Source organism: Chrysemys picta, chromosome 4 (genome assembly GCF_011386835.1).
Source record: "Chrysemys picta bellii isolate R12L10 chromosome 4, ASM1138683v2, whole genome shotgun sequence".
NCBI classification, from domain to species: Eukaryota; Metazoa; Chordata; order Testudines; family Emydidae; genus Chrysemys; species Chrysemys picta.
In genome coordinates this window covers 13,915,860-13,941,266 of record NC_088794.1, presented here as the reverse complement: position 1 = coordinate 13,941,266, position 25,407 = coordinate 13,915,860, and the positions used below count along the sequence as shown (strand labels likewise).

The 25,407-nt window shown below is 47.1% G+C and overlaps 1 protein-coding gene across 1 annotated transcript; it reads right to left on the bottom strand.

Annotated features, from left to right (window-relative positions):
- Window positions 1–20,733: 20,733 nt before the first annotated feature.
- Window positions 20,734–22,889, bottom strand: LOC135982894 (uncharacterized). The gene is made up of 2 exons (XM_065591437.1): window positions 21,960–22,889; window positions 20,734–21,364 (listed from the first exon to the last, which is right to left on the bottom strand). The coding sequence occupies exons 1-2, from the start codon at window positions 22,501–22,503 to the stop codon at window positions 20,862–20,864; spliced, it is 1,047 nt and encodes a 348-aa protein (XP_065447509.1). The 5' UTR covers window positions 22,504–22,889; the 3' UTR covers window positions 20,734–20,861.
- Between the last annotated feature and the right edge of the window lie 2,518 nt (window positions 22,890–25,407).

The window sequence follows — 25,407 nt, the reverse complement described above, 5'->3', positions numbered from 1 at the left end:
GGCAACTAAGCAGCAGTGTGCTGCAAATCTTAGATCTGTCCTCAGAGCAACAGGTACAGCAGAGGCAAGTGGAGTTGTTGAAATAGAAGTTTATGGGCCCTACTCCCACGCTGCACTATTTACACCAGCCACGTGCTGGTCCGGTGGCGAAAATAGAGACACGCCTTCAGGATCCTCCGGCTGAAGTGGGCTATTTTGGATCTCGTCTGGGCTACATTTGCCTTTTTTCCCCCTTAGAATATAAAACTGCTCTTAATACCCACCAAATGGGATTTTCGGTTCTACAGAAACTGCCTCCCGTTAAGCACTAAGCACGATGAAATTTTTACAAATATACCTTTTAAAATGGGATTGTCCTTGGGGGTTTTGGTGGAGAGCCAGTTTTCACCTAGCTCTGTTCTTTGTTCATGCTCTGCTTTGGGGAGACCCAGAAGCAGCGCAGGGCTCCCATGCCACAGCAGAGCTGGGTGAGGGAACAAGAATAGGGACTTAGCTCCAGGTGGGGTGGCCCAGATCCAGGGCCGGAGCAGAGCTGTATGAGGAGCCCAGACTGGCATAGAAAGTGTTGCTGCATATCAGGAATGAAGTGCCTGCTTACATCAGTCCATTTTTTCATTGTAAATAAGAATAGAATTTGGCCCTAGGAGCATCAGCTGGAAATGCCCAGGCTCTGCGAGCCTGATTTTGAACCAAGATGGGACAAGAGATAGAAAGAAGTACACACCGAGCTTGCGGATTTCAAGTTTCTCTTGTAAACAAGAAAGAATCTTACCAGGAAAACAATGTGAAACAACTTTGGGTGCTATTTGTTCAATCCACTGGCAAACAGGAAGCTAATGAAGATTAACTAGAACAGGGATTACAGAGATGACAGTTTGGAGTGCATGTTAACACCAACACTGCAGCATGCTGTGCTGCTGGCACTCAGGATATAATAGTTCCTGGGCAGCCCAGGGAGCACTGAATTGCAATAATCCAATTTAGGGAAAGCAGAAGTGTGACTCGTGGAACACGAGCTGCAGCAGGGTCATCCAGGTATGAGTAAATATGAGCAATGTTCTTACTGTGATAAAAAGAAGCCTGGCGGGATTGAAAATGGGATGTCGAAAGCTAAGCAAGCAACTTTCTCAGTGAAATAAATAAATATATGCTAAAGGTTCCAGGCGAGTGTGAGCTTGAAGGATAATCTGAGTGGAGCCTCGCTTGCTTAAAGCTAATTTTGGAATAGAAATCGCAGAGTCCCAAGGAGCAGTTCTGGTTTTCTCTTTGGAACTTGACCAGGGCAGCAAACAGTTTTGGTAACTACTTTCCTACGCACCTAAAACACCCTTTCTATGTATTCTTCCCTGTCGCACAAAAACCCCTCTCTCGTCCTGGACAGCTCAGCTGGGAACGATTGGTGAAAAGACTCGGCATGCAAACACTGGAACTAGATGATTGCAAACTACCACCCACCACCTCTCTACCCCCAAAGATTAATTGTTTGAAGGGGTCAACAAACATGTGGACAAGGGGGATCCAGTGGACATAGTGTACTTAGATTTCCAGAAAGCCTTTGACAAGGTCCCTCACCAAAGGCTCTTAAGTAAAGTAAGTTGTCATGGGATAAAAGGGAAGGTCCTTTCATGGATTGAGAACTGGTTAAAAGACCGGGAACAAAGGATAGGAATTAATGGTAAATTCTCAAAATGGAGAGGGGTAACTAGTGGTGTTCCCCAAGGGTCAGTCCTCGGACCAATTTTATTCAACTTATTTATAAATGATCTGGAGAAAGGGGTAAACAGTGAGGTGGCAAAGTTTGCAGATGATACTAAACTGCTCAAGATAGTTAAGACCAAAGCAGACTGTGATGAACTTCAAAAAGATCTCACAAAACTAAGTGATTGGGCCACAAAATGGCAAATGAAATTTAATGTGGATAAATGTGAAGTAATGCACATTGGAAAAAATAACCCCAACTATACATACAATATGATGGGGGCTAATTTAGCTACAACAAGTCAGGAAAAAGATCTTGGAGTCATCGTGGATAGTTCTCTGAAGATGTCCGCGCAGTGTGCAGAGGCGGTCAAAAAACCAAACAGGATGTTAGGGATCATTAAAAAGGGGATAGAGAATAAGACTGAGAATATATTATTGCCCTTATATAAATTGATGGTACGCCCACATCTTGAATACTGCGTACAGATGTGGTCTCCTCACCTCAAAAAAGATATACTTGCACTAGAAAAGGTTCAGAAAAGGGCAACTAAAATGATTAGGGGTTTGGAACGGGTCCCATATGAGGAGAGATTAAAGAGGCTAGGACTCTTCAGCTTGGAAAAGAGGAGACTAAGGGGGGATATGATAGAGGTATATAAAATCATGAGTGATGTGGAGAAAGTGGAGAAGGAAAAGTTATTTACTTATTCCCATAATACAAGAACTAGGGGTCACCAAATGAAATTAATAGGCAGCAGATTTAAAACAAATACAAGGAAGTTCTTCTTCATACAGTGCACAGTCAACTTGTGGAACTCCTTACCTGAGGAGGTTTGTGAAGGCTAGGATTATAACAGCGTTTAAAAGAGAACTGGATAAATTCATGGTGGTTAAGTCCATTGATGGCTATTAGCCAGGATGGGTAAGGAATGGTGTCGCTAGCCTCTGTTTGTCAGAGGATGGAGATGGAGAGAGATCACTTGATCATTGCCTGTTGGTCCACTCCCTCTGGGGCACCTGGCATTGGCCACTGTTGGTAGACAGGATCCTTGGCTAGATGGACCTCTGGTCTGACCCGGTACGGCCGTTCTTATGTTCTTATGTTATGTCTTTTCATGGAGAGTGGCTGTTTCGCCCACCCACATGACCCATTCCCCAGGTGATCCATCACAGCCGATTGACTCATGTTTTGCAGTATTAGACTGCACAGTGTAACTTAACGCACTGCAACCTAAACCGCCTAAGGGCTCCTGAACTTTTCTGAACCATTTGTCATATATGTAAGATGCTAAGATCTTAGGTGAGGTTTCCAAGTAACCTACCTTGCAAATAAAGACATTCCAGATTCAGAATTCAATCCACTTACTGCAGTGGACAAGACCTGGGAATCACATACCATAAACTCCCCTCCCCATTCTCAGAATGGAAAAAGACAGACAAGGGGAGGAGATCAGACATTTCCCCCCTCCATGACCAGTAGGTTCTTTCCTTCCCATTATAAATGTTTCACGGCTCTGTTTAAGTCAGGCATTGAAATAGTTTTACAAACATTTTTCAACAGTAATAAAATCCTGATTTTTAAAGAAAGGTGTCTCCTAGCAAACCAAAGGCCTAGGGCTCTCTGCCACTGGTTACCCTCCCAGATGGTATCTGTGCCTGGGCCATAGAGGAAATACTTGGCCTGGATGCCAGAACCTATGGGTGTGTTTCATTCATAACAAGGCCCCTTTTCGCGACTCTGACAGCTCCACTATAATGATGGGCAGCAGAAAACCTTCAGATAAAAGGCCTTATAGTGGGCATAAATGACATGTGCATCCACTTAATGGCACTTACCACCACCAGACCCTCAGAGGTAGCAGCTGTCCCTGCCAAACCAAGGGAAAAGGGTGAGATGTCCTAGTGGTGTCCTCATTCCAACTATCCATTGGGACTGTCTCCATATAAAAGGGGGGTTTAAGATACATGAGAACCAAAGAGGGGAGCCTAACATACAGAGCTGCCCCCTCTTGGCAAGTTGCGGCGGGGGGAGTTGGCGTACTCAGGTCCTCACAGGATCAGGCTCTCTGTTCAGGTTAAAAGCAATTGATGTTTGCGCAGTGGTTGTGGTTGTGAGACTCTAAGCACCCCTGTATTCACACCCTACACACTATTGTAATAATATTTGTACAGAATGTGCCTTGTGAGGTATCATGTGAAAACTAACAACTCCCTGATCGTTAATGCTGTTGCGTGATGTACGTACACAGTGGGTATTAAGAGTTATGGATATATGCTAGAATTATGACTAAAGTGTGTTTAAACCAGGCATGTCAGGGGGATTTAGATCAAGGAATGTGTATTTGATTCTCTGACCAGACAATGAAGGCCCAGTTTTATATATTAAGCTAACAAGTGGGAGAACCCACCAGACTCCATGTTGTCTTCCTCGCACCTTGCATAAACTTTACTTTGAGGGGTAACCCTCAGAAGAATCCATTTCCTAGGTTTACTTGTCTGTAAAGACAGGGTGTTTTCCATCACTAGGCAGACACAAGGGACCAGAGCTCTTGCAAGCCGAGAAAGATGGGTCTTTCAACCAAGGGGGGTTGAAGTCTCTGGAAACTGAATATAAGTGAGAAACCCTCTTGAACAAAGCCTGTACCTTGTTAGATTAAGTTTTAGACTTTAAGATGCATGTTTTCACTTTTATTTCCTCGTAACTTTATTCCTTTCACTTGGCATCGCTTAAAATATGTCCTAACCCGAGCTCAGAGCCTGTGTGGAAATAAACCACCAAGGCAAATTCTCAGCAGCAGGGCCCATGCTAGTGCAGCTTGTTTATAGCTAGGGAGCCCACTCTTACATCTCACCCCCGTGAAAGGGACGTGTTGGTCCAGTTAGATCAGTGGAGCGGACCCTCTTGGCCTTTCTGCTTGTCCCCGGTGTCTCACTTTCAGTCTTCTAGGCCCCACCCTGTCGCCATAAAATGCAAATGAAACCCACCAGAGGTTTCACGCTTAACAGACATGAAGGACGGCCTTTCCCCTGGGTTCACAAGCAAGGAGGCCTTTTTGCACAGGTTTAGTCCTGACAGATCCCATGAGGCATGACCAGGAACAGACAACAGACTGAGGGCTTCGGGAGGGCCAGAGGGCCCGCCCAAGGCTCAGTCACCGCTTACACTCTGTTTGGAGGGCTGAAGTGGATTTAGCTGGCGCTGGTCCTCTGCACAGGGGCAAATTGAATCCAAAATGCAGGCAAGTGATAATACAGATACCTAGTCTTATTCTTAGCATTTATTTGTATTGCAGTAGTGCTAGGAGTCCCAGTGCCGGACCAGGTCCCTGTTGTGCTAGGTGCTATCTATCACCCGCCTCTCTAAAAAATGCTGTTTTCCATACACTGCTGACATTTTGTGGTCACGTAATAAGCAAGTTAATCTCTCCAGCCATGAGGCCTCCTACCTTGGTTAGCTGTACTGCTCACCTAATCTGGTGGATGGAGGAACTGGTACGTTTCATTAGCTACTGTAGATATTACATTCGTTCTTTAAAGACAGCTATTTCCTTCCAGTTCTCCTTGCAAAGAATCCAAGCATTAAGAATAACAGGCGGCCTTTCTAAACTCTAGCGATTCTGAAAGGCAACTGACTTCCAGTACTTTATTAACCCACCTTCTAGCTCCAATGTGCCTGGATAATGTTGGCATGCAGTTACTTTAATGAGGTCACAGTTGTGCATAACTCTGTTGTTACTGGGTTGGCATTTGCAAAGAACAGGATACAAGTGATGACAAATTTTATCATCATAGGAAGACCAGATTTACAAATGACAAAGTGACTAATGATACGGCGTGAAGAGTTGATGTATCAGTGGGTGATATTATTCTGATGCAGTTCTCTGTTCCATAAAGAGTATGCATAGGTTTAATGACAACAGAAAACTCAGTTCTGTTTTGTCGCGGTTCCTATACCCCCCTCATCATCATAGCGCCTGAGTGCCATCCAGTAGTACAATCAGCACCGTGACTAACAATTGTTGTCATGTGTGGGTCATTCTTTCTCACATCCTCTCCCCAGGAGGAGAACTGTGCCTGCTGTGTGGGGTTTGTTTTGTTTTTGTTTAAATGTACACTCTACTCAAGGTTTCTATCAGAGAAAGAAGGTCGGAGAAGTGCATCTGGCACTTGGAGTGCAAAGTAATGAGGTTTGTGATGGTCCTTTGTTCCTGGGGGAGAGCAGATACAATATTTTGATTGAAGTCATCTTTATTTGATACTTTGTTGCCATGCTCTACTGTTATTTTAATAGACTGGCTAAAATAAGGTAAATAAATCCTCACAGAATTGTAAAACAAAATCAAATTACAATAAATAAATGATAGACCACAGTTGTGATAAGGAAGAGGAAAAGGACAAAATAAATATGTCTCTCCATCCACCCGCTTTCATGGCTGTAATAACTGGGCCTCTCAAGCAATGGACCGTGAAACAGGGTGAAGAGTTGTTATCACAATGAGAAACTGAGGCATGGCCAGATTACGTGATTTCACCAAGATCCCACAGGCAGTCTGCGGCACAGACAGAAATTGAATCCCAGTCCAATGTCTTAACTACAAGCCTTCCTTCTTCCACTATCTGCAGTCTCACCCCTGGAAGCAACTGCCATGTTTGCTTCTTGACAGCAACTGCTTGTTATATGGTATGGTTTCTTTAGGATTGACAGGTGCCATGGAAACATAAATGATTACCATCACCATTACTATGACCATTCATTCCTTTTCCGGTTTCCATGCTACGCTGCAATCAGCCCTCAAGGCAATTTCCTCTGCTTGACAGGGGATGCACTCTCCCTATGTAGAAAATAGGTGGAATTGCAAAAACTATTTTAGTTGTTAAGTGTATTATTTCCCACTAGAAACATTACCCATATTTTGTCGCTTTCACTATTTGGATCACTTAATTTGTTTCATACTAATTAATACCTCATTGTAGTGGTAAGCCCTCTGTGAGCACAATTTCAACTATTTTTTGGGGAGGGGGTATGTTACATGCATTATTCTCCTTGAGATTTGCACCATCATTTTGCTTAATAATTTAATTAAAGTTCATGCAAATCCCAAATGCATTGCAAGGCCCCTCTGAAACACCAAGCTCATTTCTCTTCTAGCATCATTAGCACAGCTGAGTTGCTAGCACAGTGTAATATGTAAATGAGATTTTTTTCAATGCAAGCACAATGTCAATTTTTTTCCTGATCATTTAAAATATCCCTGTTTTCCCTTCCTTGATTAAATGTCAAAAAACACTGGGGTCTATCATCAAAATTAGAGCTGTTCAGGTCACATTTCACACTAGCACAAAGGGGGAATTTTGGATTTGTATCATCTTCCTTTCAGATGTAAACCTCCATGATCAAGAAAAAGCATATTCACCCCATTTGAAAACAATGCTTAGGGCTTAATTCAAAAGCATCCAGTGCCCACCATGGCTGTTCCCACAGGGTCCTTTGTGCCTCCTCGCATCCCAGTAAACCTTGCAAGGATTCCATAGTCTGTTTTTTGACTATGTTCCACTGAATTACGCCCAAAGATTAAAGCAATAAGAAAATACAATTGAATTAAGCTGCTGAGAATGCAAATAATGTCATTTATAATTAAATCTTTTGTATTTCTATTTCATTCTCTTTCCAGCTTTTACATTGGTTCTCCTCTCTTTTGCATTTTTTTAAATCCCTCGCTAAGCTGTGAATAACATGTCTTTGTTATGTAATCCTCAGACATATAATTAACCAAGAGCGGGTCTGGCATTAGAGCCAGCAGAGGGGTCTAATCTTCCTTTCTGGAACGATTACTAGTTGCTACCTCAGGCTTGCTTTTTAATTGAGCAGCCCTGTAAAATCGACAGCAATGTACAGGAATATTTTGCCATTCAGAGGGAGTGACTGACCCTAGCGGTAGAAAAGGGTTAGTCCTGTATATATATGAGTGAATAGTGTGTCCACTTCAGAAACTGGCCCTGAATCATGTCGTGTAAGAAAGGATTTCTGAAGAACTTTCAGCATGTGCAAGATCAGTAGCATTCTAACCTAGCAGCATTCTGCACCCGCTCCACATGGAATGTCTGCGACTGCAGAAAAAATATGGCTTGCAGTCTGAACCTTAACGTGATTAGGAATAAAATGAATAATCTCTTAATCCAAAATAGGAGAGTCTCACGTACGTTCCACGGGTTTAACGGAACCAGCACAAGATTATGTGTAGACAACCTTTCAGGCCCAGATCCTCCAAGAGATTTAGGTGTTTAAATACCTTTAAGGAGCTGGAGCTCAGTCTTGATGAACACATTGCTATCCTAAAATAGCAATGTTTGAGTGTGAGGTTCACAAACAATGCTCATAGGAGCCTGAACCACTTTGAATGAAACCCAGCCACTCTCATTCTAGGTTTCTACCTGAAACAAGTTCTTTTCGTGATGTGAACAGGGCCGGCACAACCCATTAGGCGACCTAGGCGGTCGCCAAGGGTGCTACAATTTGGGGGGCGGCGACTGCGGGGGTATTTCGGCGGCGGGACCTTCCGCCGCCTCTGTGGGGGGCGGCATTTCGGGGCGGGACCTTCCGCCACTTAGGGTGGCAGAAAAGCTGGCGCCACTCCTGGATGTGAAGCGACATTGTTGCACTGCCCTGCTGTGGTGGGATCTGGCCGTTCTGCTCTATTCTTGACCCTCAAACCCAGACAGCAATCCCACCAAACATCTGCACGAAATATATCCTTCAACCTTACCCCCACAGGATCCTTCACCAAATAGTCTCTCTTTCGACAGCATTTTAGGTGGCTCAGATGTTCTGGGCTCTAAGCAACATTAACTGATGCTGCCTTAGAGCTGTGTTTTTCCTTTGAGCATGGACTTTGAGAGTTTTTATTATCATCATCTTTTTGTCTTCCTTTGTCTCTTTGAATAATACCTGCTCTGCTGTCTCCTTTCTGATTGGCAGGACTGTTTGGCAGGAAGAAGCTAATCTGCATAGCAGAGCTGCCGTAAAGTGGGGTGGTTTCGATTTTTATTTTTTAAAAATGGATTCACTGCTGCTGAATGGCATTGGATTGAGAGCCCTGGAGACTGGCGTCCTCTCTTTATCCATGTAACAAATGCAACTTGCAAAGGAGCAGTGACTTACATCCATCCCTCTGCCAATGTACCTCAGCTCTGTACTAACTGTCAGTCTCCATGGGCCGTTCAGTCCTGGGCATCAGCTGACTTTCCCAGCACAGCAGTGATTTCTGTGCTGTGGTCACCTGCCCACTCAGAAATGGACTGAGACACTGCCCCATTTCCCTTTAGCGAGTGTGAGCAGATTGGTCTAGTGAATTGGGCACTGCACTGGCACTCAGGGGCTTATGTTTAATTCCCTGGGTACTTTGCCCAAGTCACTTAGGCCCAGATTTTTAAAGGCATTCAGGTGTTGCTGTGACCAGCCTCACAATTCCTAACTGATTTAGGAGCCTAAATCTAATTTTCTAAAGGGATTTAGCCAGTTAGGTGTCTAGTCCCATTGGCTAGTAATAGAATTTAGATTCCTAAGGGCCTAAATTCCTTTTGAAAATGAGATTCAGGCTCCTAAATCAGCTAGGTGTTGTGACCCTGAGCACAGCAGTAGCTAAATAGCTTAGTCTTTCTGGTCCTCTGTTCCCCCTCTGTAAAATGGGCATAATCGCACTCGCAGGGTTGTAGTGAGGCTAAAGCCAGGGGTGCCCATGAACTGTTCAGATGCTGTGCTGAGGGGGGCCAGAGAAGTGACAGGACAGATAGCGTGTAGATAGCACTTGTGGCCATTCGACATCTGTATCTCATTCCCAGCCCTTCTTCAGAGCAATTCTGGCAGGGTGGGTACACAGGTGCATTTAAAAGGCAAGCTCAGAGTGAAATATCGCACAGAAGAGATGGGCCCACTGCCAGCATGAAAAAGCAAGTCCATTAGATGAACTACCGACTCAACAGGAAACATCTTTATTATTATTATTATTGTAAGATTTATATCTATAGCTCCTCTCACCAACATTAATGCACAGAACGGACTGCAGGTAAGCAAGACATCAGGCAAATCAATAATAAAACAAATGTCCTGCAAATTAAATGGGAAACAAATCAAAAACAAAGTGTTTCTATCAGAGAGGTAGGTGGTGAAGAGCCAAGAGTGGAGGAGACATTTTGACTAATATTCCAGGAATTTGAAAGGGGCTTTTGAGTCAACCACCTTTACATAGACTTGTAACTCCCAAGCTTTGCTGGTGCTAATACTCACAAAAAAAACACATTTTTAATGAACTGTGAAATATTTCCTGAGAGTGGATTCTGTAACTTGTGTTTGCAATTTGTAATTCATACTGCGTTGGCTAGTTACCTCAGTCAGATGGTTCCCCGATTGGTCACTAATTGAAACACTTCAGATTGTGTCAAATACACAATTCAAAATTAACACCACGCTGGCTATTATTGTGGTTACAATACAAGCCCACCGCAAATAGGATCAGAGCTCTGTTGTAGTAGGTGTTACAGGAGAACTGTCTGAATGAAAGTTGTTTGCAGGGATGTAAACAGTTAATCATAGAAATCATAGAATCGAAGAACTGGAAGGGACTTCTAGAGCAGTGGTTCTCAAACTAGGGCCGCCGCTTGTTCAGGGAAAGCCCCCGGTGGGTCAGGCTGGTTTGTTTATCTGCCGCGTCCACAGGTTCGGCCGATCGCGGCTCCCACTGCTGTGGTTCGCCGCTCCAGGCCAATGGGGGCTGCAGAAAGCAGCGTGGCATAGGGACATGATGGCCACCCTTTCTGCAGCCCCCATTGGCCTGGAGCGGTGAACTGCGGCCAGTGGGAACCACGATCGGCCGAACCTGCAGATGCGGCAGGTAAACAAACCAGCCCAGCCCACCAGGGGCTTTCCCTGAACAAGCGGCGGACCGGCTTTGAGAACCACTGGTCGAGAGGTCATCTTGTCCAGTCCCCTGCACTCAAGGCAGGACTAAGTATTATCTAGACCATTCCTGACAGGTGTTCGTCCAAACTGCTCTTAAAAATCCCCAATGATGGAGACTCCACAACCTCCCTAGGCAGTTTATTCCAGTGCTTAACCACCCTGAGTTAGGAAGTTTTTCTTAATGTCCAACCTAAAATGCCCTTGCTGCAATTTAAGCCCATTGCTTCTTGTCCTATCCTCAGAGGTTAACAAGAACAATATACCTCCCTCCTCTTTGTAACAACCTTTTATGTATTTGAAAACTGTTATCATGTCCCCTCTCAGTCTTCTCTTTTCCAGACTAAACAAACCCCATTTTTTCAATCTTCCCTCATAGGTCATGCTTTCTAGACCTTTAATCATTTTTGTCACTCTTCTCTGGACTCTCTCCAATTTGTCCACATCCTTCCTGAAACGTGGCACCCAGAACTGGACACAATACTCCAGTTCAGGTCTCATCAGCACGGAGAAGAGCAGAAGACTTGCTTCTGGGGGGAGGGATAGCTCAGTGGTTTGAGCATTGGCCTGCTAAAGGGTTGTGAGTTCAATCCTTGAGGGGGCCACTTGGGAATCTGGGGCAAAATCAGTACTTGGTCCTGCTAGTGAAGGCAGGGGGCTGGACTCGATGACCTTTCAAGGTCCCTTCCAGTTCTAGGAGATGGGATATCTCCATTTTTTTTTTCTCGTGTCTTGCTTACCACACTCCTGCTAATACATCCCAGAATGATGTTTGCTTTTTTGCAACAGCGTTACACTGTTGACTCATATTTAGGTTGTGGTCCACTCTGACCCCCAGCTCCCTTTCTGCAGTACTCTTTCCTAGGCAGACATTTCCCAATAGATAAAGGGCCAGCAGATGGTGCTCAAGAATATCTAGTGTAATTCCTGGGCTTTGTAGGACTAATAAGGTTTGTTGAATGCTGTGCACTGCAAAGAGCTTCTTTTGTGTAGCTCATTACATCAGGTCTAAACACTAGGTGCTGCATATGCACATAATGAGAGACAGTCCCTGCCCAAAGAGCCTATAGACTAAGTAGACAGGTCAGACAAAGGGTGGGAAAAAGGAAGTATCATTCCCATTTTACATCAAAAACTGCTTATCATCTGTGGTTCTCCTGGAGTAAGTAGTACCATTCTCCCTTCTTCACTTCCCGTGGGATAGTGCAGTGTTTCACCAGAAGGTGAGCAGCACGTGCAGTATGTGTCCTTGAGGAGATATCATTTAGACCCTCAATCTAGGCATGAACTGTCTGTCCATCTTTTGTACAACTAGGTAATTTTCTTCAGCATGTCCTGAGATCAGTGATGGAGTTTTGTAGCAAAGGCCACTCCCCAAAATATCTGTCCATGAGTAATGCATGTACCCTTAGAAAGCTGCAGTCTCCCAGCCCTTTATAAAGTTTAGAGTTGACATCTCCTGCCTCCCAGCAAACAGGTTCTGAAGCACACGCAACATTCCAGACTTTTAGGGTTACACCCCGGCAGTTCCAGCTTGGCACTTGATTTACAAAAGAAACCAGTGTGTGAGGATATGCTTTCCTGCTACTGCAAGGCCAGGACAGCCTTAGATTTGATAGTGCTCTGCACAACACATAAATCATCACTCCTCAGTGATGAGCACTTTGAAAGGACGTAGGAAAACAAGAGTCAATTTGCCTGGAAAGTGCCCTTATGCTTTGGCTTCATCTTTTGCAATCAGCAGGCAGGCAGCTTCCTGCCAGGCCAGGGGCTATGGATTTTTTATGGGATGGGATATTTGTGGCTGTGACGCCCTCCTTCCCTCCTGACCTCAGTTGCCAGCACTGCCTGGGACGTCTTACATTGATGGGGATAATCCTGCCTTGTTCCCCAGGGGTGTTCCGAGTGTCTTCCAGACAGTCCCACTCAGGCCAAGGAAGCTGTGCCCTACATGCTGAGCGTGGCACATGGGATGTGGTTTGTTACGATAGTGGAGCCTGCTCAGCCATGCAAAGCGGCGCCATCCTGCTCCTAGAGGCATTTCCACTGAACGGGTTTTCAGGAGGCACCAGTGGGTCTGTAAGCTCAGGTAAAGGGACATCACTGCTGCTCCACGGGCACTCAGCAGCACCTTGCAGGGTCAAGCTCTGATGCTGGAGTAGCTGCACAGACCCAGATGCTCATTTGGTCAGCAGGCCTGACCAACCAGCTGCTCCGTGGCTCAGCTCAAACGACCACTTCTCTATTTAAAATGACATGTTTAAACCTGGTTCCTGAACTACATTTCGGCTGAGACAGTTTGGATGTGGCTCCCGCTGGAACCCATTAACGCAGCTCCAAACTCCTCCTTTTCCCCTCGGGGCTCAGCAGCCCAGAGAGAATGGATTGAGGTAGGGATAGGAACCTCAGCGTAGCAAGATTATTCATGGAAAGGATCTCTGCTGTCAAGGCTCTGAATTGGGAGCCCTGTCCCTCCTGAGCCAATATTGACCCTGGCTCTGCTCCGTTATGGAGGAGCTAACCGTTCAAAGGAGCCATGCACAGTTATTTGCCCAACTCCCACTGGCATTCATTGTGAACTGGGCACCCAGGCCGCATATGCACCTTTGAAAAACTCACCCTTATGGAAGTGACTCTGAGCCTCCTAGTTCCTTTTACTGTGTCTCATTCCTTGAATCATTTTAGATCTGCTTATTCAAATATTTTCCCCCATGCAAGCCCCATGCCTGCTCCGATGCACAGTGCTTCTGTTAACACTCCCTTCTCGCCCCCAGCAGCCAATGTGTGACCTTTTATTTCAGCTCTTATTGAAACAGAAACATTCCCGTTTTGAATTACATCCATTTCAGCTGAATGGCCTACTGGTGAGCAGCCTTTATGATCCTCTTGCACTGCTTTGCAATCGACTAAAAGGAGACACAGGTTTATTTTTGGGTGTATATAATTCTGGGCACATGCAGTGAGCACATTCCCATGCATTGATTTCTGGGCCAGCACTGCAGAAAGGCAATTCAATACACAATTAGATTAGCAGCTGCATTTGTCATTTTTGGCCCAAATGAGATTACAAGGAGAAATTGCCTTGCTTTATGCTATGAGTTCATCACTCTACAAGGAATATTATAAGTTAAAGCATGGGCTGAATTGAATCTTTGTTAGCTGGGGATTCTGCCTGTGAGCTGAATTGCTTCTACAGCTGATCTCAGAAATACTCTTCTGGACAGATTTAGAGATTATGGCCAAAATTTCAAAAGCGTGGGCAGAGACAACACGTAACATCTTTGAGGATACAGATCCTGATTCTTATTATATTGATTTTAATACTTTTTCCTTTAGCATTTTAGTCTTGTGTTGTGACTTTATTTTCTTTCTTCCAAATTCCTAACAACATATCTAAAAAGGCAGCCATTGTTTAAAATAACAATACAACTCGGACAAAATCAACAGCCAATCTCCAGCACAGCCCAAGAGGCAGGACTTCCCCCACCCATCCTCCATAACTATTACGAAAATATGTTTTAAAAAAAACAGAAGTATTGAACCCCAATCTTGCATCTCTTGGGGGAAGGGATTCAAAATTATGGTCGAGATTCTTGGATCTGTCTGAGATCTGCTTTATGTAGGAACCAAGGCTGGGGAAATGGGATCATTGCTTTCAAATACTTTCCCCTGCTCCCCGAATCCTGGAGACTGCTGGAGGCAGAACTGTTCTGTGGCATAGGATGTGAGCCTCTGGGGTGCTCTAAAGCATGTCGTTTGTAGGAACCGATGCTGGGGTGCGGGGCCTTTGGAAGAGTGGTGGAGAGCCCAGATGCAAAAAGCCATGTTCCCTTTGTGCTGCAGCCTGGTGCACAAAGGAAAAGGAAAAGGATCTCACCATTTGTGCCCCAGTAAAAGGCTACCTGGAGATACTCAGCAAGTGTTCTGGATCCTTAGAGCTGAACCAGCCAGTCCTCCAGCAAACAGGAAGTGACATGAACACACACGCACATTCAATACTGGGCCAGTTCCTGACTGCAGATCAGCATGGTCGCATTTCACACCACTCTGCACTGGTGTAAGTGACCACACGGGGCAATGGAGAATGGGTCTCATTCTGTATCTCCGCCTGTCTCCACTAAAATATTAGGCTGCATTGTCTAGCCATTACGTGTTTCAGTAATTCAAGGTTTGTCCGTGCAGAGAAATCTGCATTTTGTGCATCCAGTCTAAAAGCATTTTGAGCACCATCCAGCCCTCTACAGCACCCACTCCCTCTCACCTCTGGTACAGCAGATCAATAGCGAGAGGAGAATAGGTAAATCTCTCCTGTTTGGCCTTTGGCTTGTCCTACCTGCACTTCTCCAAGGGGAGCCATGGTAGGTCACAGCTTGTGAAGTCTTGAATTCTCATTTCTGGGTCAGTGTCCCTTGGTACTTGCTAAGGTGAATAATGACACAGGACACAACCAGGGGACACAGCCTCATTCTCATGAGGAAAGCAAAATTAATGATGTGCCTGAACCAGAAATCCAGATCCAAACTTCTCAAGCTAGGTTCTGCTTTCACATACACCAGTGTAAATCTGGAGTAACGACGTTGGAGTCAGTAGATTTATACTAGTGTAAAGGAGAGCAGAATCTTGATCCGAGTGTGACGGGTTGGATCACAGAAACCCCCTTGGGAGCTGCCACCCGATGTGCAAAGACTACCCCTGCTTCTGTTTTCCCTGCCAGCTCAGGACACCAGCACCCTGTCTTGCTGAGCCAGACACTCCTGTTTGGCTCCAGACACAGATCCAGGGTCTGAATCACTTGTCCCAAAGCTGCAAGTTTACCTGAAAACAGCTCACAGTAGTGTGCTTGTCTTTAGCACTCAGATGCCCAACTCCCAATGGGGTCTAAACCCAAATAAATCCGTTTTACCCTGCATAAAGCTTATGCAGGGCAAACTCATAAATTGTTCGCCCTCTATAACACTGATAGAGAGATATGCACAGTTGTTTGCTCCCTCAGGTATTAATACATACTCCGAGTAAATTACTAAATAAAAAGTGATTTTATTAAATACAGACAGTAGGATTTAAGTGGTTCAAAGTAGTAACAGACAGAACAAAGTAAGTCACCAAGCAAAATAAAATAAAATGCGCGAATCTATGCCTAATCAAACTGAATACAGATAATTTCCTCACCAGTTCCAGAGTGCTCCCTTTTACAGGCTAATCTCCTTTTAGCCTGGGTCCAGCAATCACTCACACCCCCTGCAGTTACTGTCCTTTGTTTCAGTCTCCTTCAAGTATCCTGGGGGGGTGGAGAGGCTCCTTCTTTAGCCAGCTGAAGACAAAATGGAGGGGTCTCCCCTGGGTTTAAATAGACTCTCTCTTGTGGGTGGAGACCCGCCTCCTCCCTCCTCTGCAAAGTCCATCTCTAAGATGGAGTTTTGGAGACACCTGGGCAAGTCACATGCCCCTGCGTGACTCAGTCTTTGCAGGCCGACGCCATTGTCCACATGGCATCTTGCATGTCTCCAGGAAGACTTCTCATGTGGATTGGAGCATTCCAAGATGCATTGTTCCCCCAGTGTTTCCTGATCAGGTACTTAACCTGGTGAATTCCTTCCTAAAGAAGCTGACCAAATGCCTCACAAAGCTTACTTAGAAATCAGGCAAGCATACAGCCCATATTCTTAACCTCGAGTAGAAAATGATATATATGTACAAATTGGATGAATAGATATAGTAGACCACAACCCTTACGGAGATATGTTACATGGCACAGGCAGCACAAAACATATTCCAGTTATGTCATACATACATTTATAAGCACCCCCTCCCCATAAAGCCTTATGGGGTACACTGTCACACCGAGATCCAAACATTGCTGGGTTTGTGGATTCCAAACCCAGATTTGAGCCATACATTCAGGCTGTTAGCCCCTGGGATCTATTACTGCTTTGAGCCCAAGCTGTACGTTCAGGTCAGAAATCACATCTGGGTACGAATGCGGAGTCAGCATTGGGCTCAGGCCCAGCTCCAGCCTCAGCGGTTTACATTCTAGATTCCTCGTCCATTTCCCCCACACACAAGAGCAGCAGCAACGGTGGCAGCTGCTTTGTGCAGCTTGCCCACAGGGGCATCGTCCCGGGCAGTTGTGTGACTGACGCTAGCTCGGGCTGCCCCTCCTTTAATGAACAGATTGCTTAAAGGGATTGGAACAGCAGAATCACATTAAACACACTTCCAGTTTCCATTGGCTGAAAATGAGCTGTCCATTAATTATTCCTACTGATTGCCCTATCAGGTAACATTCAGAAACTGTAGCACCGGCCACAGGAAAGGCCTAAATGCTAAAATATTTGCAGTGCTTTTCAGAGTGAGCCGATGAAAGTTTGCTGCAGTTTTACCATGCACCCTCATAGCACCTCAAGGAACAGATATTCTGGACTGAGTGCATTGCTTGGATCCCTCAGGCAGACACCTGGTGTGAGCGAAGTGCTGGCCAGACACCGCAGTGCCCTGAATTCACTGAATGCATCCTTATCTTGGCAGCTCGAAATACACATTTGGCTGAAAGAAACTCCATTTAGGGTGCATCGGTAAGGAAACAGGTTTCAGAGTAGCAGCCCTGTTAGTCTGTATCCGCAAAAAGAACAGGAGTACTTGTGGCACCTTAGAGACTAACAAATGTTTGTTAGTCTCTAAGGGTATGTCTACACTACGAAATTAGTTCGAATTTATAGAAGCCGGTTTTATTGAAATCGGTTGTATACAGCCGATTGTGTGTGTCCACACAATAAAATGCTCTAGGTGCTCTAGTCGGCGGACCGCGTCCACAGTACAAGGCTAGCGTCGACTTCCAGAGCATTGCACTATGGGTAGCTATCCCACAGCTATCCCACAGTTCCCGCAGTCTCCGCCGCCCCTTTGAATTCTGGGTTGAGATCCCAATGCCCGGATGATGCAAAACAGTGTCGCGGGCGGTTCTGGGTACATGTCGTCAGGCCCCTCCCTCCCCCGTCACAGCAACGGCAGACAATAGATTCGCGCCTCTTTACCTGGGTTACCTGAGTTACCTGTGCAGACAACATGGAGCCCGCTCAGCTGAGCTCACCGTCACCATATGTCCTCTGGGTGTCGGCAGACGTGGGACTGCATTGCTGCACAGCAGCAGCTGCTAACTGCCTTTTGGCGGTAGACGGTGCAGTAGACTGGTAGCCTTCATCGGCGATCTGGGTGCTGGCAGCCGTGGGGCTTGCCTTTTGGCAGTAAATGGTGTATTACGACTATTAGCCGTCCTATTACAAGTCGGGTCATCGCACATTAGCAGAGTCTTCCCCGAGCAGCCGATTGTGCAATAGGCCTGAAGACCATCGTCATACGCCGCCCCGTATTTGCTGCCAAGCACCCAGAAAGATGCCGAGGGCTATCAGTCACGCTGCACCGTCGTCTTAAGATGTAAAAAATAGATTTGCTCTGTATTCATTTGCTTCCCCCTCCCTCCGTCAAATCAACGGCCTGCTAAGCCCAGGGTTTTCAGTTTAATCTTTGGGGGGAACATTCTGTGTGACAGTTGTTTGTGTTTCTCCCTGATGCACAGCCACCGTTCTTGATTTTAATTCCCTGTGCCTGTACGCCATGTCGTCACTCGGCCCCCCTCCCTCCTTCCCCTAGTCCGTCAGATACTACGTTTGCGCCACAGCTCAGAGAGCCGAGAAGCGGTTCGCGCCTTTTCTTTGAATTCTGGGTTGAGATCCCAATGCCCGGATGATGCAAAACAGTGTCGCGGGCGGTTCTGGGTACATGTCGTCAGGCCCCTCCCCCCTCGTCACAGCAACGCAGACAATAGATTCGCGCCTTTTTACCTGGGTTACCTGTGCAGACAACATATCACGGCAAGCATGGAGCCCGCTCAGCTCAGCTGAGCTCACCGTCACCATATGTCCTCTGGGTGCTGGCAGACGTGGGACTGCATTGCTACACAGCAGCAGCTGCTAACTGCCTTTTGGCGGTAGACGGTGTAGCATGAGTGATAGCCATGGGGCTGGCAGCCGTAGGGCTGCATTGCACCAGCCCCTTGCCAGGCGATGGTATATTATGACTGGTATCCGTCGTCATCGTATTGGTGTGGCTGTCAATCATGGCCACCTGGGCAGACATGCTACTGTTTCGATGATGATGGCTACCAGTCGTAATATACTATTTTCTGCCAATTGCCCAGTATTGTCTGCTAAGCACCCAGAAGAGGCCGAGGGCGATGCTGGGTGCTGGCGGACGTGGGGCTGGCAGACGTGGGGCTGCATTGCTACACAGCAGCAGCCCCTTGCCTTTTGGCAGATGATGGTATTTTATGATTGGTATCCGTCATCGTCGTACTGGTATGGCTGTCACTCATGCTGCACCGTCGGCTGCCACCTTAAGATGTAAAAAATAGATTTGTTCTGTATTCATATGCTTCCCCTTCCTCCGTGAAATCAATGGCCTGCTAAGCCCAGGGTTTTCATTTTAATCTTTGGGGGGACCATTCTGTGTGACAGTTGTTTGTGTTTCTCCCTGTTCCTGTACCTGTACGCCATGTCGTCACTCGGCCCTCCCTCCCTCCCGCCCTCCCTCCTTCTCCTGGTCCATCAGATACTACTTTCGCGCCTTTTTTCTGACCAGGCGCCATAGCTAGCACTGGGATCATGGAGCCCGCTCAGATCACCGCGGCAATTATGAGCACTATGAACACCACGCGCATTGTCCTGGAGTATATGCAGAGCCAGGACATGCCAAGGCGAAACCCGGACCAGGCGAGGAGGCGATTGCAGCGCGGCGACGAGAGTGATGAGGAAATTGACATGGACATAGACCTCTCACAAGGCACAGGCACCAGCAATGTGGAAATCATGGTGTCACTGGGGCAGGTTGATGCCGTGGAACGCCGATTCTGGGCCCGGGAAACAAGCACAGACTGGTGGGACCGCATCGTGCTGCAGGTATGGGACGATTCCCAGTGGCTGCGAAACTTTCGCATGCGTAAGGGCACTTTCATGGAACTTTGTGACTTGCTGTCCCCTGCCCTGAAACGCCAGGATACCAAGATGAGAGCAGCCCTCACAGTTGAGAAGCGAGTGGCGATAGCCCTGTGGAAGCTTGCAACGCCAGACAGCTACCGGTCAGTCGGGAATCAATTTGGAGTGGGCAAATCTACAGTGGGGGCTGCTGTGATCCAATTTGCCAGGGCAATGAAAGACCTGGTGATAGCAAGGGTAGTGACTCTGGGCAACGTGCAGTCAATAGTGGATGGTTTTGCTGAAATGGGATTCCCAAACTGTGGCGGGGCCATAGACGGAACCCATATCCCTATCTTGTCACCGGAGCACCAAGCCACCGACTACATAAACTGCAAGGGGTACTTTTCAATGCTGCTGCAAGCCCTGGTGGATCACAAGGGACGTTTCACCAACATCAACGTGGGATGGCCGGGAAAGGTACATGATGCTCGCGTCTTCAGGAACTCTGCTCTGTTTCGAAAGCTGGAGGAAGGGACTTTCTTCCCGGACCAGAAAGTGACCATTGGGGATGTTGAAATGCCTATCGTGATCCTTGGGGACCCAGCCTACCCCTTAATGCCATGGCTCATGAAGCCGTACACAGGCAGCCTGGACAGGAGTCAGGACCTGTTCAACTACAGGCTGAGCAAGTGCCGAATGGTGGTGGAATGTGCATTTGGACGTTTAAAAGCGCGCTGGCGCAGCTTACTGACTCGCTCAGACCTCAGCGAAAAGAATATCCCCATTGTTATTGCTACTTGCTGTGCGCTCCACAATATCTGTGAGAGTAAGGGGGAGACCTTTATGGCGGGGTGGGAGGTTGAGGCAACTCGCCTGGCCGCTGATTACGCGCAGCCAGACACCAGGGCGGTTAGAGGAGCACAGCAGGGCGCGGTGCGCATCAGAGAAGCTTTGAAAACGAGTTTTGTGACTGGCCAGGCTACTGTGTGAAACTTCTGTTTGTTTCTCCTTGATGAACCCTCCAAACCCCCCCCACCGACCCGGTTCACTCTACTTCCCTGTAAACCAACCACCCCACCCCACCCTCCCCTCCCGCTTGCAGAGGCAATAAAGTCATTTTTTTTTAACATTCATGCATTCTTTATTAGTTCCTTACAGAGGTAGGGGGATAATTGCCAAGGTAGCCTGGGATGGGTGGGGGAGGAGGGATGGAAAAGGACACACTGCATTTTAAAACTTTAACTCTTATTGAAGGCCAGCCTTCTGATGCTTGGGCGATCATCTGGGGTGGAGTGACTGGGTGGACGGAGGCCCCCCCACCGTGTTCTTGGGCGTCTGGGTGAGGAGGCTATGGAACTTGGGGAGGAGGGCTGTTGGTTACACAGGGGCTGTAGCGGCGGTCTCTGCTCCTGCTGCCTTTCCTGCAACTCAACCATACGCTCGAGCATATCAGTTTGATGCTCCAGCAGACGGAGCATTGCCTCTTGCCGTCTGTCTGCAAGCTGACGCCACCTATCGTCTTCAGCCCGCCACTTGCTCTGTTCTTCCCGCGATTCAGCCCGCCACCTCTCCTCTCGTTCATATTGGGCTTTTCTCATCTCCGTCATTGACTGCCTCCACGCATTCTGCTGTGCTCTATCAGCCTGGGCGGACATCTGCAGCTCCGTGAACATCTCGTCCCTCGTCCTACGTTTTCTCTTTCTAATGTTCACGAGCCTCTGCGAAGGAGAAACATTTGCAGCTGGCGGAGGAGAAGGGAGAGGTGGTTAAAAAAGACACATTTTAGAGAACAATGGGTACACTCTTTCATTACAAGGTCGCATATTTCGGCTTGCAGGCAGCCATCGTAGGCCACAGTGTTTTGGCTTTTTTAACCTTCTTAACATGCGGGAAAGGTTGCAAACAGCAGCGCATTTCCCATATCAAGGATGAATTGGGTTGTCCATTTAAAATGGGGTTTCAATGTAAAAGGAGTGGCTGCGGTTTCCCGGTTAACATGCGGCACAAACACAAGTAAACCCCCCCGCCCCACACACACACACGATTCTCTGGGATGATCACTTCACCCCTCCCCCCACCGCGTGGTTAACAGCGGGGAACATTTCTGGTCAGAAGAGCAGGAACGGGCGCCTCTGAATGTCCCCTTAATAAAATCACCCCATTTCAACCAGGAGAGCTTTCTGGAGATGTCCCTGGAGGATTTCCGCTCCATCCCCATACACGTTAACAGACTTTTCCAGTAGATGTACTGGCCGCGATTGCCAGGGCAAAGTAATCATTAAACACGCTTGCTTTTTTTTTGTAATGTTTACAAATAGTTACAAAGTTACACTCACCAGAGGTCTCCTGTGTGCCCTGAGGGTCTTGGGTGAGTTCGGGGGTTACTGGTTCCAGGTCCAGGGTCACAAACATATCCTGGCTGTTGGGGAAACCGGTTTCTCCGCTTCCTTGCTGCTGTGAGCTACCTACAGTACCTCCATCGTCATCATCCTCCTCGTTCCCCGAACCGTCTTCCCTGTGTGTTTCTCCAGTGAGAGAGTCATAGCACACGGTTGGGGTAGTGGTGGCTGCACCCCCTAGGATCGCATGCAGCTCCGCGTAGTAGCGGCAAGTTTGCGGCTCTGCCCCGGACCTTCCGTTTGCTTCTCTGGCTTTGTGGTAAGCTTGCCGTAGCTCCTTAATTTTCACGCGGCACTGCTGTGTGTCCCTGTTATGGCCTCGGTCCTTCATGGCCTTGGAGATCTTTTCTAATACTTTTCCATTTCTTTTACTGCTACGGAGTTCAGCTATCACTGCTTCATCTCCCCATATGGCGAGCAGATCTCGTACCTCCCGTTCGGTCCATGCTGGAGCTCTTTTGCGATCCTGGGAGGACTCCATCACGGTTACCTGTGCTGATGAGCTCTGCGGGGTCACCTGTGCTCTCCACGCTGGGCAAACAGGAAATGAAATTCAAACCTTCGCGGGTCTTTTCCTGTCTACCTGGTCAGTGCATCTGAGTTGAGAGTGCTGTCCAGAGCGGTCACAATGAAGCACTGTGGGATAGCTCCCGGAGGCCAATAACGTCGAATTCCGTCCACACTACCCCAATTCCGACCCGCAAAGACCGGTTTTATCGCTAATCCCCTCGTCAGAGGTGGTGTAAAGAAACCGGTTTAAAGGACCCTTTAAGTCGAAAGAAAGGGCTTCGTTGTGTGGACGTGTCCAGGCTTAATTCGGTTTAACGCCGCTAAAGTCGACCTAAACCCGTAGTGTAGACCAGGCCTAAGGTGCCACAAGTACTCCTGTTCTTAGTAAGGAAACAGTGACACCCCCCCTCCTTATCCTGTGTGAGTGTGATCTGTGCTCATAGATGTAGAGTCAGAGGAGCTGCTCCATTTATCTGTGTGGTGTTGGAGCTGCAGGCAGGGAGGAAGTGACGCAGACTGACAGCCATTCAATTGCCAGCCGCACTGAGTTTCATGACTTACAGAATCGGAGAATCATAGAAATGTAGAGCTGGAAGGGACCTCAAGACATCATCTAGTCTGGCCCCCTGCGCTGAGGCAGGACCAAGTAAACCTGGACCATCCCTGACAGAGGTTTGTCCAAACTGTTCTTAAAAACTTCCGGTGACCGTGGATTCCACAAAACCAGGGCCGGCTCCAGCATTTCTGCCGCCCCAAGCAAATCGGCGGCAGCAATTGGAAAAAAACAAAAAAAGCCGCGATCGGCGGCTGCAGTTCAGCGGCAGGTCCTTCGCTCCTAGAGGGAGTGAGGGACCTGCCGCCCCCGAATTGCCACAGGTGCCACCCCTCTCCCTTGGCCGCCCCAAGCACCTGCTTGTTAAGCTGGTGCCTGGAGCCGGCCCTGCACAAACCTCCCTTGGAAGCCTGTTCCAGAGCTTAACTAGCCTTAGAGTTAGAAAGCTTTTCCTAATCTCTAATCTAAATCTCCCTCGCTTCAGATTTAGTCCATTACTTATTGTCCTGCCTTCAGGGGACATGAAGAGTAATTGATTACTGTCCTCTTTATAGGAGCCCTTAACATATCTGAAGACTGCTATGAGGTTCCCCCCTCAGCCTTCTTTTCTCAAGACTAAACGTGCCAGTGTTTTTAACCTTTCCTCACAGGTCAGGTTTTCTAAAGCTTTGATCATTTTTGTTGTTCTCCTCTGGACTCTCTCTAATGTGTCCACATCTTTCCTAAAGCATGGCACCCAGAACTGGACCCAGTACTCCAGTTGAGGCTTTGCCAGTGCGAAGTAGGGTGGTTCAGTTATGTCCCATGTTTTACATATAACACTCCTATAATACAACCAGAAGGATATTAGCCTTTTTTACAACTGCATCACATTGGTGGCTCTTAGTCAGTTTGTGATCCACGGTAACCCCCAGATCTTTTTCAGAAGTACAGCCACCACGCCAGTTATTCCCTTTTTCGTCATTGTGCATTTGCGGTTTTGTTCCTAAGTGTGGTACTTGTCTTTACTGACTTTCATCTTTAGATTTCAGACGAATTCTCCAATTTGTCACAGTCATTCTGAATTCTAATCCAGTCCTCCAAAGTGCTTGCAAGCCCATGTTGGCAGAATTGAGAATAGAGTCTTCTCATCCCTGCCCAGTGCCCTACTCACTGGACCACACTGTCTTCCATTTTGTTTTGGTCTGGCTATGTTTCTCTCTCCTAAGGTTAGTCCTTATGCCAAGCTCCATCTGGCCCATCAGCTCCCTTGCCTATTGCCTTGCCTCACAGCAGTATAGCTTGGCAGTGCTTGCTGGGTCTCTGCGTTTGTTGTCAGTGTTGGCTGGTTTTCAAGTGGTGCTGGATGGTTCTTTCACCCATAATTTATAGGGCACGCTGTATCAAAATGAGAAGCTTCCCATCAGGAGGGCACTGCCCGCCTGTTAGCATAGCACCACTCCGCTCATGTCACCGGCACAGCCCTTCAAGTGCAATGTGTCTGCTTGTGTCCATTGCTCTGAGTCAGCTGCGACTTCCAGCTCACATGTCGTACAGGGGATTGCATTGGGAATGCTGCTGAAACATTTTCTCCCTCTGAGGTTTCTAACCCAGCTGTAAAAATGTGCTTTTGGCTAAAATTTGCTACATATGCTTCTGAGTCTCATCCATTTTCTATATAATTGTATTTTCCAGTATTTATGCAGTGTGTCGAGCACAGGCTGCCTGGCCACACTAAGCTTAAAAACACAGATGAAAATAATATTCCCAAACTGCCAAAAAAAGGGACATCAAAGAACTCTCCTAGCCCCCACGAACATGTAGCAAATCCCCTAAGCCCCCAGGAATAATCAACAATGAATCATTTCTTTGAGGGTTTTCATTTTTTTCTTTCACCCCAGGTGAAATTCCTCTTCTGCAGCGGGTGAGCTAAACGCCTGCTTACACTATAAAATAAGGCCCGTGTGTGACTTATGTGGGGCACAGGCCTTGTGCTAACTCTGAATTCCACTTGGACCGCTTTGCTTCGGTTACAGTCATACTGGCTTCTTGTTGGAACATTGCTTTAAAATGCTCAGCCTGTTTCCCAGACATTGAATTATACTGAGGAGCATAGGCCAAGCCAGCCTCAATTCCACACAGATAGAAACCTCTTAGACGTGACATCCAGAATTTTCTGTCCCACACGGAACAGGCCCTCTCCATGGACCAGTGAAACCAGACTCCGTTTATCTATTAAACATTACCCAAAAAAAGAACAAGGATCATATTCCACGTCAAAACTGCCCAGGGGGGAAATCCTGGCTCCATTCAGATTAGAGGTAAAATTGCCATTATCTTCAG

Excerpts from the sequence above, each read along its gene's own strand:
- LOC135982894 (XM_065591437.1), bottom strand. The coding sequence starts at position 22,503 with ATGGAGTCCTCCCAGGATCGCAAAAGAGCTCCAGCATGGACCGAACGG. Across the intron at positions 21,365-21,959 it reads GGGCACACAGGAGACCTCTG|CTGCAAATGTTTCTCCTTCG; the intron begins GTGAGTGTAACT and ends CTCCTCCGCCAG.